The following is a 19,315-nucleotide window of genomic DNA, read 5'->3' as shown; positions in this document are numbered from 1 at the left end:
GAACCGCTCACCATGATGAGCTGATTTTTCCCTTCTCTAATTGTTTGCCAACATGTGCAAATCATCGACCTGCTCATTTCCCAAGGCTCCTTGGTTTAGAAGTTCGTGTTGGAGAAACACATTCCGGTCTGCATATATGCATATGGGAACAGAAATCCTTCCGGCTTGCATGTCCTTGCAATGTCGATTTCCCCAGGCCCCTTGGTTTTGAAGTCTGTGTTGGGGAAACCCGTATTCCGCTGTTATTTTGGTTGCTCCTTTTAGTCGGTACAAGTTGAAGGGCACAAATCTGGCCAATCAAAACGTCAGATTTAGCGCGTTTATATAATGCTTGACATTTCACAATTTTCGCGTAACTTTCGAAAAGGTTCAATGTAAAATTTACGTTAACTCGAGAAAAAAGAAGCTGAAGATCGGATCATTGTTCCCCAAATTGTTTTCAAAGGAATCAATCAGAGATGTGCCATCCGCTCATGAGCTGTTCCGAAGAATCGACTCTTTGAAGTGAGTTGACACGGAACAGCTCGAAAAAAAACAAATAGCTCTTCAGCTCATTTTGATAGTTATGCAGGAGGGAAAAGAGCTGTAGAATTGCAGAGAGTGTGTGAGCTGTAAGATTCAAATGAACTTACCGCCTCTCGCTCTTCTCCTTATGGAATCAGTTCAGTTTCATTTGTTCCTTGTCTTTTCAACTGTTATATTCGCGTTGACGGCATTGAGCTTTTATTCACCAGTTTAGGGGGCGCCAACAATAATTATTGACTTTCAGGCAGAATGAAAACGTTTTTAAAATTAAAATTATGAATGAATTGTTTTTGAAGACAAATTTATATTATAATGGAAAGTCTCGGTAAAAGTGTCGAAAATGTTTAGACAAATGGTTAAATAAGAGTCAGGAATACGTGTTTCAGGTAATTTAATAACATGCTTTGAAAAATTTCATTTAAATTTTTAAAATTTAAAACTGGCTTAGTGTCTTCTAATCTGATAAAGATTACACTATCGAGTTTGGGGCCCAAATTGAAAGTCGCCACCAGACGTCAACACTGACATCTGAGCTGTAGAGCTGTTCATAAAAAACAGCTCTTTTAGATGAACTGAGCTGTTCATCACGATGAGCTGGATTGCACACCTCTAGAATCAATCTTTGTCACTACGTTCAGCACTAACAGGCAAGAATAACTCGGAAAAACCAATCATAACTGTTGTTTCGTAATTTAAATTTACAGTTGATGCCTCAGAGAAAAATAGGTACATTGGTCGTTTTGACTGACCTCGTTTGTATTGGGTTTTCCAATAAGAGCGCTACAAAAGTTTTTTTTTTTAAATAGAACAAAAACGGTTTTGGATATCAATGAAATTCTTTATTCATGTGAAAGTACATTTAATGCCATTATGTATGGAACTCGATTTCTTTTGCATGGCCACCACGGGCACGCTTGCAGAAGTCCGGACGCTGAACCCAATTTTCGTCGGATTCCAAGACATTTCGAGCGTCGGAGGAAAGTGAATTCCGGAGTAACAGAATGCTTGAAAACCGAATCTGTACATTGGACATTTTTGGTATCGGTGATTAAAATGTAGAAATGATAGATACTTGAACGACTGTTGTTGTAATACATTCAATGATTGAAAACTAATAGTGTGCAACCATCAACTCGATTTGTTTAGATTTGTTACATAGGAACTCTTCAAACGTTACTCGAAAATTATTCAATTGTTAATCTCAAGAAACATAAAATTTTGTTCAATGTGATAGATGCGTAGAAATATATTCTATCTATGTAAATAAAAATGGAAGGCCAAATGTGTTGCTAAGCGCAAAACCTGAAGAAGGAATGGTCCGATTTGAGTCGTCTTTATTTTGTTATATTTTTCTTGGCCCATAGATCAAATTAGCGGATAGAAAAATCGGAATATTTTCGGAAAACTCTGAAGGAAGTTCGCAAAATTCGGTAAATTGAATACCCATATGTTCGAAATAATAAACAGGGGATCTGGGATCGCCAACATAACGCAGGAAACATTTGTCGTTTTGCATATTTTACAACATTCCACATTTGGTCCCTGTCTTGCTAAAAAAAAACCACTTCGCAACTAAATCCGTACAGCTATTTGAAATTACCAACCCGCCGTCGGAAGCGGCGGCCTTTCGCAAACAAACCTGTGTTCCATCGATTGCCCGGTTAGTTTGAAACATAGGAGACGATCCTTTAGTTAGGTCCGACCGAGCGTCGGACGGCATACGTTTGCCCGGTTAAGTAATTGCTATCTATTGTATTTCGGGTCCGGTGACGCTAATACGAAAGTGCCAAGCAGCATTAAACATAAATCGAATGTGATATCAAAACGAATGAAAGTGTTTGAAACGTAAAATATGCGCATGATATTTTATGATATTTATTTTTTTAAAACGTAAAATATGCGCATTTGATATTTCGAAGTAAATACCTGATAAATGCTGTTCTATTCACACGAAATTAAGTTAACTTCCATTTTCGAAAAGTAAATACTTAGTTTTTACTTTTATTCATGCCAAACGTAGTAAAAACCAAGGAAAGCAGAGTGGAAGGTAAAACGTAATGTCAGAAGTGCCGTTCAGACGTATCCCGTAAGTTTGAACTTATTTTCATAGATGGTATCCAAACAACACTAAACATTGATTACAGTTTCGCCGGCACGGTTGATTGTCGTTATGAACCAGCACAAAAAATAAAGCTGCAAATTATGCGCCAGATCGGTACCACGATCAAAGCACTCCTTGAATCACATTAGCCGAGCCAGCTGGCGGAAGCATATGCATAAAGGTTACTAGGTTACTGTTTTCAACGACAACTGTTTATTTATTATACTGCTTCAACTACCTTCGACGAAATCAAATGTAACCATACCAACGTAAGTAATAACATAAACAAATCCAAACTTTTCGTCTTGCCATTCCTCAAACGTCTTTTCTAAATAGTGTAAATTACGAGCCACCTGTTAACTTCACCATCTTGGTAAAAACTAAATCCCGCTCTAAATTATTTTCGAGTAGTTATCGACACCACGTCGACCGAGCGACGAAAAGTGCTACAAAAGTGATGGAATCCAACCCCGCCTTGTCCCCCGCAGATAGCACTACCTAAAGTTTCAGCCATAATTACTGGAAGATAACTCTAACTGAGTGAAACGGCATCACTGGCGTTTGCTTTTTCTCTTTCACGCTGGACTGTCATTTGAATAAACAAATGAGAGCGGAGCGGACGGGAAATTATTAAAAACAAGTAATTTTCACAATAAACAAGAGTATTCTGTCTTTAACGCCTTTTTGAATTTTAGCTGAATTCTAAACAACATTTGGTTATCCACTCGTGATTTGGTGTCTACGAAATAAAAGGAAAAAGGAGACTTGATATTTTTCATGTAATGCTGCCAATGATTGCCGTAACGATACTGCTATTCCGGCTATGTCGCTGTGAAAATGTGCTGCTTTACACCTCGAGCGTCTTGTACGGAACTATGGATACATTCAGGATAAAGAATTAAAGGAAACTATATAATTCAAATAAGGTGGCTTTGAGTTGCGCGTCTTTAATCAGGTATGTATATTTAAGAATATGCTAATGATTGCATTGACAGCATGTTTTTTTCTAGATCAGATTGTCTCTAAGCAACAGTTACACATATTCTTCATATGTGAAAACAAAAAATAGGTTGAATCGGCAACAATCATAAAACAATGGTAACAGCAATCAAATATATTCAATGAAAGGATGGACTAACGTGTATTTTATTTCAGAATATACCGCATTGTTTCTGCCACTTCCTAACTTTCACATTTGAACTGCTTCGTCAGTTGCCGGTGTCACCAATTCAGCGAATGCATTACATGTAATATTTATTTACAAAATTTTTTAGAACCAATTTGTGAATACATTTATATTTCAGTGTGAATTTACCTCGTCTAAATCAGAAAAGCATTACACGAGTATTGGACTGGATGGAATCACTTGGAATAGAATTATGATGGCTCGAAATGTTTTATCAGTATACTGTAAATTCTCGAACCAATACAAACATGAGCTGAGAGGAAATTTACTAATGCTATAACATTTTATTGTATAGTCGTTGATTCTGTAGTATAGTTATGTATATCATAGTATAGTCATATTGCATAGTGATAGTATCAGTATAAATATGTACAAATTAAATTAAAAATAAAATGGTTCAATGTTTATTTACTTTGTTTTCTTATGTTTCACCTTTGTATACAATGTAACGGTACCGGTCGAGCAGTGCTGCAATAGGTCGACGTCGTGCCAGATTGGAACAGTGTTGGCACGTAATTAGATGTCAAATACAAAGGATAGATCGACAAAATTATTGCAAAGTGGCACGATATCGGCACCGTTGTCGACACCATTTTCTGGGACCGATTAGGCACAACAAAGTAGAGTGGGGAATTATTTTGTTTTTATCCCTATAGCCTCATATCTCCAATCTGGCATCCCTAGCTGGTAGCGAAAAATGTACGAGATCTATCAATCTTCCCATCTTTTTAACATCTCGGATTTTGATTTGATTGTCGGTGTCAAATTCCCCAACAGAAAAAGCATCAGTGCCTCTAAACGCGGATTCCTTCGCATTGCGGCTCAAAATTTACTGTCTCTTGTGTTCAATGACAAAAAGTGAAGCCAATTTATAACTTGCCTTGTGCGTAAAGGATAAATCAATGTCCGGTTTCAGTTTCGGAACCCCAACGACGAGCGCTCCGGCGTTCTCGTTTGCTACAACCGCTGCCACAACAACGATGCCTACAGCAGCGCCTGCGGCTGTTCCTGTCGCCGCTCCTGCTACTGCTACTGCTGCTCCAATGGGATTGAGTAGCTTTGGAAGTGGAGCAACGGGGGCTGCTCCTGCAACGGCAACAATACCTCCTGCATTCGGAGCATTGGGCAAACCGGCAACTACTGCTACTGCGACAACCGCAGCGCCAAGTTTCAGTTTCGGGACCACAACGACCCAGGCGACTTCCACCAGTACTTCTACCGGATTCACACTGCCCGGTGGTACAGCTGCTCCAGCAGCAACAGCGATGCCAGCAATGAAACTGCCCTTCGGTGCTGTCTCTTCTATAAGCTCTTCCACTGCCCCAACGTTAACACTAGGCGGTTTTGGAGCATCCACAGGAGGAAGTACACCGTTTGCTGCGGCCAAAATCGTAACGGCCGCAACGCCAACGACGACCGCCGCAACCACCAGTTCTGGTATGGCGAAACCAGCGGGCCTAGGGGGCGTTGACATAAACGCAGCAGCACCCAAATCAGTGGAGGGAAAACCGGACAGCACCAAGGCGAAAGAATTTCAAGTGCCACAGGAGATTATAACCACTGTGGAGCAGCTGAAGGAGTACATCAAGAGGCAGAAGTCGTTTAGTTCCGACATAGCACGAACCTCATCGCGGAAATTGTACAATGTGTCATCGGAAATCAGCCGCCTCAATTGGAATCTGATCGACATTTCGAACAGCGTCACGAACAATCAATCGGCAATCAAACTGCTGCGGGCGGAGACTTCCAGCATTATCCAGCAGGCGGATATGGCCCAGCGGACGCACGATACACCCGCGGGATTGCAGTTTGAGAATACGATGCCGCTGCAGTATTTCATCGAGTTGATTCAGAAGTACGAAAGTGATTTGCTGAATCTCAAACAACAGGTGAGAAAAAAAGATGATTTTTCTCCGGGAGCGCGTTAAACTAAAGTTACATTGTTTTTAGGTGGAGCTCACGGAGAAGCATATGCAGTCATTGACTGTCCCGCAACATTTCACCGCGATGGATTTGAAACGAGGACTACAACAGATTCACGAAAGTTTTATCGCTCTCGCTGGTCGACTGCACGAAACCCACCAAAAAGTGGAAGCGCAGAAAGAGCAGTACATGAATTTGCGACGTTATCTGCTGCGAGATAATACGGACGTTTTCGAAACGAAGGGAAGCACTGAAACGTCACCTCCGACCCGGTTCTCCAGCTCGATTTCTACCGGTCCGACCCCTTTCTCAACACTGATGGGAACAGTCAACCTGGGTGTGTCCAAGCAGAGCCAGGATTCAACTCTTTGGCCACGCACTTCCGGCTTCGCACCAAAACCACTCGGGATGGCCGGCTCAAGCGGAATGTCCGCTTTTGGGACAACGCTGGGCAACCAAAGTGGTAGTGCACTGGGAAAAACGTTCGAAAGTGCGCCCCCGTTCGGAGCTGGATCATTCAATCTGCAGACACCTCCGCCTGGGAGCAAGCGAAATAAACACTAGCATCGAGGAAACATATTTGGAGTGTCTGGATGCAATTGAAAATACACATGTTAAACGACGTTAAGCGTTTTTTGTTGTTAGTTTTATTTTGAACTATATTTTGAAAAGCCGTTTTCCGGCCAATTTAATCTTCATCGTCATATTCCGGCTCATCGTACGAAATGAAATTGCCTCCACCATTGGCGGGGTGTGCGATCTGAAAATATACAATGCATAATTCCCAATTGTAACAAATCAAAATTTTAACTGCTCACCGTCAGGATCCCCGACATGAGCGCATAACCGACCATGGCAAACGTAGCGAAAATGCCGGAAACCACATACCGCTTCTTCCGATCGTACGGCGTGTCATCTTTCTGAGTGCCATCATAGTACTGCTTCTCTTCTTCCTTCGGTTTGGAATTGGATGACGACGATGAAGAGTTGGAAGACGCCGAACTTAATACCTTTGCACTGGTGAAGCCTTCCTTGGCGAAATAGATTGTCGTGATGCGCTCCGTGAAGCTGACCAGCTTTTCACACTGCTTGAGGTGATTCTGGAGAACGTTGTTCGGCAGGGTCAATTTCAGTATCACGGAGAAGTATCCGTACAGGACGGCATCGATTTCGCTCGGTGTGTCACCGAAGAAGAATCGGCTTTCGCCCAGTTTACTCGCGACCCAGTTGATGCACTTTTTGGCGTTTTGTATCAGCTGTTGGGTGAGGGAAAATATGAATGTTAAAAAAAAGTTGTTAAATCATCTAGTCAACAAATTGTGCACCTGGAACTTATTTCAAAGATAGATAATGGGCCCTATTATGTAAATCGAATCGAGAAGTCGATACAATCACTATCACTATCACACTGAGCATAATTTCGTATTTTGCAAATCGAGATGATTTCATACCGAGCTCGTATTTTATGTCTTGCAATTCCATATATTTAAGCGTTTCTGAAATATTTTCCAAAGGAAAATATCAGGGACGCAAACCAAAACAAAATAATTTTCTGAAGGTATGCAACAAGCAAATCAAACAACTCGAAAAATTCTGAAAGCTGCACCGATAACGATCACACTAGGATTGGGCGATCTTGGATCGATTTTTAGAAGATCGATCTTTGCCATTTCATTTTCCGATTTTTTGGATCGATTCATTGTACCCGAAACAACTGTAAAGATCGATCTTTTTCCTTCGATTCGATCGATCTCAGTTTTTTTTCATTGTACATCGTTTTTAATCTCACCATCTGACAAATCTTATAAACATAATGGGCCTGATTCTCCTGCGCGAATGGATTGTGACAGAAATGAACTCCTCAAAGTCTCATGACCCAGGTCACCGAATCGCCGAAGGTGATTGGCATGACATGAGAAGTTCATTTTGGAGTAAAATACCTAATGAATGACGAATGGTGCAGGGTTCATTGGAATATATGTCAAAGCTTGAGGGGGTCTTCGTAGCCTAATTGGTTGCGTGTCCGCTACTAAGCGAAGGATCATGAGCTCATAACTCAGGGCCCCTCAACTGACCATCTTAGTGTGTTATTCTAGCTACTATATCCACGCAACAATCATCATGTGTCGGTAATCCCAGTCCCTTACCGCTCACATTTTCGGTCTACTGCATCGGTAATTGGCTCTATTAATGACGCAACAAAGGAAACCTCATATCAACAGTCCCGCTGTGAACAGCCCAACTGTGAACATTCAAACAATAGCAATATTCTTACGCCGAAAAAAGGCGACATGTGTTGTGCATCGATAGAATAGGAATTCTCTTGCGCCTAAACGGCTACTGTGTTACAGATAGAACAAATGTTTATCGATAGATAGCGATACTCTTACGCCTCAAAATGGTAACAGTGTAATATACAACAAAAGTTATCATAAGATAAAAAATGTACACGAATGAATTCGGCTCTGTTACAGCTGAATTGCTAAATGAGCCTAATAAAATAAACTGTTGGGATAAAAAAAAAGTCAAAGTTTGTTTTTTGCAAAGGGTTTATGCATTCAATGTGCTTTATGAATATATATTTTTTTTGCTTTAAAAATTTTTTATTCCTTGTTACAAATATGTACAGAAAATAATTTCGTTCATCTTTATAAATTTTTTCCTCTTATTATAAATGATGAAAAATAATATCACTGGGATAAGAAGGTAAAAAAAATCCCTTTGCATTAATATTATTGTATGTTATTTCAATTGTTTTGATTTTGCATTCATGTTTTGACTTGGTGTCCGGCGCTATTTCCGTAATAATTACGCTAAAAGTTTGGTGAAAAGGTGTACATTCATAACATTGGAGGGAACAATAATTTTATAGTCTCCTCACATAAAAGCCATCAAGGTAAGATATATTTATTATCGCATTTTAACCATTTTCAAAAACTAAATTTTATCCATGGACAATGAGCCGATAAAAATGATAAAGCTGTCAAGAATCTTGTAATTCTACTGTTCGAAACTGCGCTGTTATCGTCGGAATTCTCACTAGATGAGCTCGGTGTGTACGCATCTCGCATCTATCATATGGTCGAGTTGGGTCTCGATGAGGACGAAGCTATGAGCACAGATGATACTCCAGCCGCAACTACTGGTGAAAGATGTTCCTCCGCTAGTGGATGACACCGAGGATGCCTCACACATGGAAGAAATTGATGAAACATATACGATTTTTAACTACTTAAATAGCGTTTCGTAATTTTTGAAAGTCTTATTTTTGTTTTTGGAGAAACGAAACGGTTTGTGGAATTGAATTTCTTGGATCAGTTAAAATCAACTGTAAACTTACATTTTAATTTTGTTCCGCGTTATAGCGTTGCAGAAGATGTATATTCTTGTCATTAGTAATAGCATACCAAATACTTGAACTGACTATATGTTAATGATGAACATAAATTATTTCTAAATTCGCAGTTTAACTGGATTGCATTCGAAATTGCCTTATTTTGTCCTAAAATTTTCACAATGTAGATGATGATTACATCATTGAAGCTGGAGTAGAAATTGCCCGTATGGAACGGCGAATGATTAAAAATCGTTCAAATCCTTTGGAAATGCCCAATCCTATGTAAGTTAAATCCGATTTGTCACACGTAATCTGAAATATATAAAATTCTATCATAAATGAAGTTAAAAAAATCGCACTCGCTTTTTGGCTTCCATTGTTCGTACTAGTCGACAATAAATAAGGATACGACTTCAAAAGTCAGAAAATAGCAAGTTTTTTTACTGCAATCGCCCACGAGAATTGAGTGAGTGTTCATGAGTTCACCCAAGGTAAAAATCTCACCACAGTCGTCTTCGGAAAATGAGTGAGGCAATTTTTCCGGGCTGTCACTTCTCATTCGCGCATCAGAATCAGTCCCAATGTCAACATTCGAATAGCTTTCGATGATGTCAAATTAGTGATAGTGAATAGGACTGGACGATTTTGGATCGATTTTTGGAAGATCGATCTCTTCCTCTCCTCTCTCGGAACGAAACGTTTCTATGATGAATACACTCCTTCCCCTCTCTAAGAGGGGCTTCCATACAAACGAAACACAAACTTCTGCATAACTCGTGAACTAATCATGCGCAATTTGATTCTTCCTACTCAAAAAAAAATACGAAAACCGGTCTTTTCTTTGCTATCTTTCCGATCTTTTTGATCGTAGAAAAAAAATTGTAAATTTGTTTTTCAGTGAACATTGATTTTCACCACAAACCACTTGACTTTTCATAAATTGGATCCCTTTCAAGGTTGTCAAATTAGTGCTCGTAAATTTAGAAGAAGCAGTTTGGTAAGTTTGGTTATTACAAAACAAGTGGTCGCAAGTTATATTTACACCATCACATTCACTAAGCTGACAGTGAAAATTGTGACGAAATGGGATGGTGACATCAGGTCCAGCTGATTCGTTCTTTTCTAGAACTGGGAATACTACCAAGATTTCGACTAAATGCCAGGCGTATGATACGATTTTCAGCGGAGTTCTAGACGAATAACAGTTGTAGGATGTCTAATAATAATTTTCAATTAATTTATTTAAATAAATAATTTCATGGCGGTTTTAGATAAATGCCCTGGAAACTACTTTTTTTTCTATGCTTCCAAGCTTTTTTTGTGACATTCATTCTGAGAATCAAACTAAACCGATTTAATCAGTGAATCGATCCCTGCGCCGTTTAGAAAATCGATCCATCAAGATTGATCTTTTACTAAAGATCGCCCAATCCTATATCATACGCTCGATGCTATCGAATTACTCGGTATCTATAATAGTAAAAAAGGGCTAACGAGCTAAATTCTTATCGCCTCGATTTCTATAATAGGGTCCAAAATAATTCTCTGAAGATATGCGACAAACAAACCAAACAATTCGAAAAATTCTGACAGTTGCACCAATAGCTTGCTCGGTATCTTTAATATTAAAATAGAGATAACGAGCAAAATTCTTATAGACCAATGTAACGGTATAGCCTAAGAATCATCAAAGTAAACTTGATATGATTTTGAATCTGGCTAATCCGGTACGGCAAAGATCTTATTTAACACCTTTGTCACCTAACGAGAATCGATGAAGGGGGACTCGGAAGAAAAAGTGTGCAAATTGATGATACGAGGCCACTTCTTCAACATCAGCATTATGGACGTTCACAGCGCCCATCTAAGTGACACCGATGACGATGAAAAAAAAAATGCTACGCGCAGCTAGAGCGTGAATACGATCGCTGGCCAAAACATGATATCAAAATCGTCATCGGCGATTTAAACGCTCAGTTCGGCCAAAAGGATGAGTTCAGACCGGTAATTAGTAGGTTCAGCGCCCATCTGCGAACCAACGAAAATGACCTCAGACTTATCGACTTTGCTGCGATGATCGGCCCTTCTTAGACAAACGTTAGAACCTATCGTGGCACTGATCGTGGCTGAATCGATGGCTAAATTGATGTCCACAGCACTATCTACTTTATGAACAGCCAGACATCAACGCTCACTACGGTACCACTTACGACGACTACATGAACCGAACGCTGCTGCAACATACGCGCAGAGTCTGAAAGCTACCCAGCAAACATTAAATCTTATGGCTAGCGCATATACAGCATCACATACCTCATATATTGGATGGTGTATGATGAATATACGACTTATTTTCGCAACTTATACGACTATTGCGACACGTTTATACGATTTATTATAGACACAGAAAAAACGAATGGCGGTATTATTTTACGTAAAATGTTTAACATCACAAATCGCCATTTGTAAAGGGTCGACTTGACAGTTTTGAATCTTCGTGTGAACGAACCCTTAAAACATTTTAATGATCTGTCGATGCCAAAACGTCAGTCAAAATCAACATTTTCATCATGGAGAAGTACACGAACGAGCAACGCTTAATTATCAAAAATTACTACCGAAACTCGTAGTCGGCGGTTGCAAATCTAAGAGCCCTTACTCCAATTTTCGGTCGTAATAATCGGATTGTGCAACGAAACTATCGCAGCCGCAAGTGAGTCCATTCGAAATGACCTAAATCAGTCAATTTCACGGCGTTCTCAAGAATTGGACATCTTCCAAACCTCATTGTGGCGTATTTTGAAATGATCTGGACTAAATCATTACAAGATCAAATTCACTCAAGAACTAAAATTACTTGACCATATGAAGCACCGAACCTTTTTCGGTTGTGCTCTGGCGAATCTTGAAGAAAATGATAATTTTCATAACAAAATCATCTTCAGCGATGAGGCTCATTTCTGCCTAAATGGCTTTGTCAACAAGCAAATATACATTATTCGTCAGATGCAGACCCACATGTGCTTCAAGAAACACCATTGCATCCGCGAAAAAATACTTATTGGTGTGGTTTTCATGCTGGAGTGATTGAATCGTATTTCTTCGTCAATGAGAACGACCGTCATGTTACCATCAAAGGGGAGCGCTATCGCGGCATGTTGAAAGACTGTTTTTGGCCAGAATTGGAAAATCTTAACATCAGTGATGTGGGGTTCAACAAGACGGTGCCACTTGCCACATAGCACACGTTACAATGGATTTATTGAAAAGTAAGTTTGGTGAATGTGTTATTTCGAGAAATGGACGTTGGATTTACTTTTATGAGGCTATGCCAAGTCACTGATCTATGCCAACAAGCCAGTAATTTCAGAAGAGCTGAGAGACAACATCCAACGCGTAATTCACAACATTTCGCTCAAAATGTGTGGCCGAGCAGTTGAAAATTGGGTCCAACGGATCGATCGCTTTAAGCGGACCCGTGATGATCATTAGGGTGGCAGCGAAAATGGTCATGTCAAATTTCAAAAACCGACCATGTATATTTTATTTATTGGTCAAAAAAAAAAGATCTGTGCAAAGTTTCAGCTCAATCGCACATGATTTAGGGGTGCCTCAAAGCACTCGAAGTTTTGATTTTTTGATCCTCGAAAATCTTCCAAGAGGGGAGTGAAGGAAATTTAGAAAATCGATTTTTTTTCGACGCCAAATGACTTAAAAATGCTTTAGGACTTAGCCTGAGTGGCCAAAAAATCAAAACTTTGAGTACTTTGAGGCATCCCTAAATCATGTCCGATTGAGCTGGAATTTTGCACCGGTCATTTTTTTGTGCCAATAAACAAAATGTACATGGTCGGTTCTTTAAATTCGAAATTTTTTTTTTCATACCTTCAGCGGCACTCAGGCTAAGTTCAGAAGGTCGATTTTAGGCCAAAAATTTTTTTTCTAGATGACACCCGATCTCGACGTTTCATGCATTTTGAAGTCATTTGGCATCGAAAAAAAAATTTTCGGTTTTCCAAAATAGTGCCGAGAAGAATCAACACAGAGCTCGCAGTCACCTTCTTCTATAGGAGCCTTGAACCATTGCGACCATGAAAAAACGTCGCCTGGAGGAGAAATAGTGGAGGAGATGGAGCTGCTTTATCGTTCTCGAAAATCACAGAAGTTCTTCATGAAATTAACGAGTGGCACAAGGGGTTTGTGCCCCAGACCGAAATGTACAGAAAGAGACGTCTTGACGAACGAATACGAGATGATCGAAAGGTGAAGGCCGCACTACGACGAATAACAGTGCGTAGGCAAGCACACAAGTAATCTACCCCTTCTATAAAAAAGGTGACAAGCTCAAAACAATATGTGATACAATCTACCGACGACAACTATGGAAAATAATGGAAGAGCACGGCATTCCTCGAATGCTGACAAGAGCGATTCAAGCAACGATTAACGGTTTGCGATGCAGTGTGTGGATCTCAGGCGATCGGTCAAAGTTGTTTCTCCCTATGTGCGTAAGATTCCGCGGATACACCGTGTTCACCAGGTCGTATTCCACTTGGTCTAGTCACCTTGCTCGCTGCGCTACTCGTCGTTCTCGTCGTTCCCGATGAACACCATTTTTGCAGGATAATAGTCCAGCATTATTGCAACATGTTTTGCTCAGCGTATCCTTCCAACTTCTGCCACTTTATGGATACTGGTTCGACGGTGAATTGCGTGAGCTCGTGGTCCCATTACAATGAAAGATGTGCACAGCGATGGAATTGGTGGCGTTCATTCCGAGGGATTAACTGCGTTAACTTTGTAGCGAATTACTTGTCGCCAACTTTTTCTTTGATTATTAACTCAACCGCAAAAACGTTCCAATTTGAGTTTGCTATAGAGTCGGATAGATGAGGTTCTGACCTACCTTCCACATTGACAAATACAGCTGGGAATGAGTTTGCAGCTAAGTTATAACCAAAAGAGAGAGTCGATGTAGAGAAATCGATCAATTCACGTACACCCCTTTCATTCTAAGCCCCTCAATTAATATGGACAATTTTTTTGTAGTTTGGTTCAATATTTTCAATTAACCTGACGAAGTTTTTTGAACGGATTATATTATGTAGACTATTCAAATTTTTTAAATTATCTTTTTTCAATTTGTATTGATCTCTATTACGTCTGTCATGATCTTGGTGATGACGGACTATTTTTATTTTACCGTTTTTATATATTGAAAAAAATAAAAGTGGTCTACAAAAGTTTGAGCGCGGCGCCCGTGGCACAGATATGAAAGATATTAAATTGAAATTTTTTTCGTAAAGGAAATTTTCTCGATTTCTCTGAATGAGGATAATCATAATTAATCCAAAACAAGGCTGGCGGTTGGACTTGTGCTTTGGTGGACCACTTGGCTGCAAGGGCCTCGTCGGGACCGTATCGGCACTGTGGCGGACATGACTGAGTATTGGCTTGTCTATTGACATTGCAATTTTTGAACTTATATCTGTAAATATAATCAGTGCTTTTTTTTGTGTTTGCTTAACTGATTTCCATGTTGAGAAAAAATAAATAAATCATCCTTTAGATAACTCGTCTTGCTCAAACCTCTGTAGGGGAAGGATTATTGTGTCTATTGTAGACCTCTTGAACTACAAGTTCATCCGTCTCTAGGTCTCAGAAAAGCCCAATATAAGGTGGTCAAGGGATGATTCCCGATATTGAAGTTACGTTTGATTGCTTAGTAAGTGAATGTGCATTTGACTACGTAGACTCCCTGAAATGCTAGGAAAATAAATACAAACTTACATCCTTCACATCGTGCAGCTCGACAGAATCCTCCAAGCCGAAGCCCGCCAGCGTTTGGGTCAGCTCGTTCGTCTTCAGTACATACTTTCGCGGGCAGTAGAAGTTGAACGGAATGGGAATGCGCTTCGCGTACAGTGTCCGGGTGGTGTCCAAATTCTGCGGGTCACCCCATAGAGTGTACATGAAAAACGGATGCAGGTTTTCCAGCACATACTGAATGTACCCATTGATCACAATGTAGCTCTGATTCTCAAGCTGTGCGTTCGCGTCGCAACCTATGGACTGCAGGTACTCAACAATATTACTGTAGCCGGCAATTTTCTTCCTACCTTCGGTGACTAGATATGGTAGCATTCCACTCGGGGAGCTGAACGGATTGCCGTTAAAATTATATGTGATTTTTGTTTCCGAGAATTTTAGGTATGCCTATGCAAAGATGAACGGAATACGGATCAATTCGACGTTTGATAAGAACCACAGCATTCGCTCTACTCACCAGTATTCTTGCACAGTCATAATCTATGCTGGGAAGACCCCACTCGCCCCGATATAGAAAGAGCTCCATAATTTCATTCGCTGGAGGGAATGTTTGACTTCCGATGATTTGAGGAACGGTAACCGAACTTTTAACCGCAATGTTTACATCGGTTGTGCAACATATTCATGTTTCCCGTCAAATTTATTGACATCATACTAAGGTATGCTATTTTTTTGTATCTCACCCAAAATTAGCAAAATTACTCAATAGCAAGGCCATTAGAAGTATATTAACGGGTGGGTGGGTGCTGTGTTTGTAAGGGTGCTCATACACTGTTTGACCGAAGCCAAATATTTGACTCTTTTTGACAGATAAAATTTGGTCAACGTGTACTGATCAAATATATTCTACACAAAACACGACAACCAAATATTCAATTATTGGATGCCTAAAATATTTTTTCAGTCTGTTCTTCGAACCTGTCGGTACATGGTTAGGTTACCTTGAATATTTCAGTTGATTTTTTCCATGTTCGGTGTTTGATATTGTTTACTACTGTTGAAAATTGAAGAGTGGCAAACAAAATAGTGTTTGTACAAATATCAAATCAAACCTTATCTGTCAAAAAAATAACAAATATTTGACCTCCGGGCAAACAGTGTACGGCCACCTTAAGTAAAACATAATGTGCTTGTGCACGGTCTGACACCTATACTCATTACGACACTTCACGTTGCAAACGTTTATCTTGGAATGAACTACTACCCAAGGCGCCTAGAAGTATATTCTAAGGTGAGGCCGTTTCCTCACTAAGTTGGTTAGGGGAGCGGTATATGAAAACAGTACGGGAGAAAGCAGAAGGGGAATTATTTGCTTGAAGCGTGAAAGAGACAGACTGATCACGAGCGAGCTTGGGCACAGGCGTATTATGTTTTTTTTTTACAAACAAAACACAGTAGACTTTCAATATGGCTGAAGAGTGGTTTTAGCAAATTGGCCCACCTTAGGATATACTTCTAGGCACCTTGCTACTACCTAGTGTTTTTTTTTTGCTGTTTGGTTTTTCAGCGCAACATTTTTGATCTGGGTCATGCGGATAGAATCAAATTGTTGGCTAAAAAGAATCCAACAGAAATGTCCAAAGAGATCCAATAATCAGGAGGAAAAAAAGTGTTACTTTCCTTATACACTGGAGAAATAGTTTAGTAAAAGCAGCTACCAAATCTTTAGTAGCCAAAACATTGGTAAAATATACAAATGTTTTGTAAATATTACCAAAATTGCGTAAGAGCGATGTCAGACGCAATGAACGTTCCTACCAGAGATTCGTAGATTTTACTTCATACCATTAGTAACTTTGTTTTTTTGTCATACCTAACATCTGTGATGTGCGCACTTTGCAAATCGCCATTTCTATTTTGGAGATGAAGCGATTCGGAGGTAAGTATTTTTGTGATGTTACGTTTCATTACATATATACATATTTAATAATATTAACATATGTATTTCTTTTCTTCATAGAGACACGAGAGAACAAAATGCGGATGAAACGTGCTGGTGCTACCGGCACTCCCTAAATAATGCTAACTAGAGCGATGCAGCAGGAAGATGAACGGGAACGTTCCTCGTTTACGCTGCTCATAGAATAAGTTATATATTATTATTATAATGTATTCTAAGTATGTGGAGTTAAATGTAACCAAATTGTAAATAATTTTTTAAATTAAAAATAATTATTAAAAAACATTTCTATTATCCCTGATGATTATCTCTCACAAATGAGAAGCAAAATTTTCACTGATATTGCACCATTGTTGGACCAACAAATCGTAGTTTGTTTGACGTTTGTGCCTACCATTTTTCTTTCGTAATATGTACCAATGATTAGTAGGGTAGAAAATGACTAGAGAATTGGTAACATGTACCAAAAAATTCGTCGTATTTACTAACTATTCCTCTCAGTGTAATGATCCACTACATAGATAAAGTATTGTTGTCAAAGGCAAAATAAATCAAAATTAATACACATCGAAACAAAAAAAATAATACAAACGAACTACCTTTCTGCATCACTTAAGTCCGCGATTACATTGCATCGGAGAACTGATTTTGAGTAATTTTATTGTACGATAACTGACAAAGAACAACGAAACAAACTATTTTGTTCGCTTGTAGTAGACGAATTCGAACGAAGCGAGATAAAAGGAATGTAACCACACAATTTTGTTTCCTCCTGTTGGGTGTGAACCACTGCGTCCATTATTTTGAACTATTGTGGTATATCCCTTTTTTATACTACACTTATAGGACTTATAGGAGTAGGACTGAAAGTAGGTAGAAAGTAGAGTAGACTGAAAGCTATAGCGAGATAGGTGCCAATCAGGAATAATCTGGTGGTAAAATTTATAATCCTGATCGGCGACGCAGACCAAATTTCCTTGGGATCAAGAATAGCTTTATCAAGGTGTTGAAGTCTGCGTCTAGTTAGAGCTCCGCAGTTACAGAGCAAATGTTCCGAGGTTTCGCTTTCGGCATTACAAAAGCGACAAATATCATTTTGTGCTAAACCTATGTTTTTAAGATGGTATTTACTCGGGCAGTGTCCTGTTACAAGACCAGTGAATGTGCTGAAGTTTTTCATTTTCGTAAGAAGCTGCAAGCAGTATCACTGCGGTCTTATGCTGGCATTTAGTATTAGAAAGATTTATACATAGATCCTAGCTCTATATCTAAAATATTTAATTGGAACTAATTATAATTCAATTTTATTTCCCGCCAAAATTTATTATCTAAATTCATTAATTGGCGGCTTGGGCCTTCTCGATTCCTTATTTTTGTTAAATGGGGACTTCGCCCCCATTACATTGACCTCAGAATAAATTTTGGATAACGTTTATGATAGAAATTACGCTTTTTTCTGTGAGGCATTTATACCCATAATGTTTTTTCCACGCCACGATATTTCTAGACTACTATTTCTTTGCGGTACGAAGGAATCATTAGCCCGTACTTTTTTTAAAGATGAAGATTAGAACATCTTTATTGCCAACGGTGATTGTTATCGTGCAATGATTTCCAACTTTCCATTACTCAAAATACACGAGCTAGATCTGGTTGACTATTTTTTATTGTGTATGTCAAATTCTTTGTTTATGTCGATAAACCAGAATCGATTCAAGCACTAGAAGACAACATCACACGTGTTATCGGTGAGATACCAGCCGATATGCTTGACAAAGTGACTCAAAATTGGTCTTCACGTGTGAATCACTATTAAAATATTTACATGAAATTATATTTGAAAATAAATGGCAAGGTTTAATTGTTATCCTCCAATAAAACAGTTTTTTATTTTTTTACAATTTCCTAGAGAAAAAAAAAAAACGCCAAAAAAATCACCCTTGGTAGCAGATGATGTCGAAAGCATCGTTCGGCGACTATTGTGCGATTCACATAGAACGTTACGAAAAAGAAGTCCACGTTCCGCCAACGTCTTCATCAATTCACACATGCAGTCTATGCTTGCAGCAGCACCGTCGCGTCAAATGTCAAACGAGTTATTTATTTAATGTTATTCATAGTGCCTACAACAGTTTTAAACTACAATCTTCTTCTTCTTGAATGGCGTTAACGTTCCCTGTGGAACTTTTGCCGTCTCAACGTCTGCATTAACTAGCGTAATTTATTAATACTTAGTTGAGATTTCTTAAGCCAAATAACACGCCTTGAATTTATTCCGAGGGGCAAGCTCTCGAATACGCGTGACCACAGTGCAAGTCGAAAGAAATTTCTTTGACGAAAAATCCTCCGGCCAGAACGGGAATCGAACCCGAACACCCAGCATGATAATGTGAGACGCTAACCACACGGCCACGGGTGCACTACAATGTTCTTTCCGAATCACCACGCCTAGAATCAGTTCTAAATTTTGAAAAAATCAATGAAAATCATTAAACTATATTATTTAAATGCCTA

At 39.2% G+C, this 19,315-nt stretch overlaps 2 protein-coding genes and 1 long non-coding RNA gene across 3 annotated transcripts; 2 read left to right on the top strand and 1 right to left on the bottom strand.

The window, feature by feature from the left end:
- The first annotated feature begins 3,024 nt into the window (after positions 1-3,024).
- On the top strand, positions 3,025-4,219 carry LOC129778845 (uncharacterized). The gene is made up of 5 exons (XR_008743506.1): positions 3,025-3,266; positions 3,322-3,581; positions 3,642-3,724; positions 3,782-3,873; positions 3,931-4,219. It is a non-coding gene; the product is annotated as an uncharacterized LOC129778845 (long non-coding RNA).
- Positions 4,220-4,547: 328 nt separating this feature from the next.
- LOC129778631 (nuclear pore complex protein Nup58) lies at positions 4,548-6,357 on the top strand. Its single transcript, XM_055785655.1, has 2 exons — positions 4,548-5,701; positions 5,763-6,357. The coding sequence occupies exons 1-2, from the start codon at positions 4,715-4,717 to the stop codon at positions 6,297-6,299; spliced, it is 1,524 nt and encodes a 507-aa protein (XP_055641630.1). The 5' UTR covers positions 4,548-4,714; the 3' UTR covers positions 6,300-6,357.
- LOC129778632 (metaxin-1 homolog) lies at positions 6,350-15,546 on the bottom strand. Its single transcript, XM_055785657.1, has 4 exons — positions 15,359-15,546; positions 14,863-15,288; positions 6,554-6,991; positions 6,350-6,495 (listed from the first exon to the last, which is right to left on the bottom strand). The coding sequence occupies exons 1-4, from the start codon at positions 15,425-15,427 to the stop codon at positions 6,424-6,426; spliced, it is 1,005 nt and encodes a 334-aa protein (XP_055641632.1). The 5' UTR covers positions 15,428-15,546; the 3' UTR covers positions 6,350-6,423.
- Positions 15,547-19,315: the final 3,769 nt, after the last annotated feature.

This window comes from Toxorhynchites rutilus, chromosome 3 (genome assembly GCF_029784135.1).
Source record: "Toxorhynchites rutilus septentrionalis strain SRP chromosome 3, ASM2978413v1, whole genome shotgun sequence".
In the NCBI taxonomy this organism is placed as follows: Eukaryota; Metazoa; Arthropoda; class Insecta; order Diptera; family Culicidae; genus Toxorhynchites; species Toxorhynchites rutilus.
This window is presented reverse-complemented; position numbering and strand designations above follow the sequence as displayed.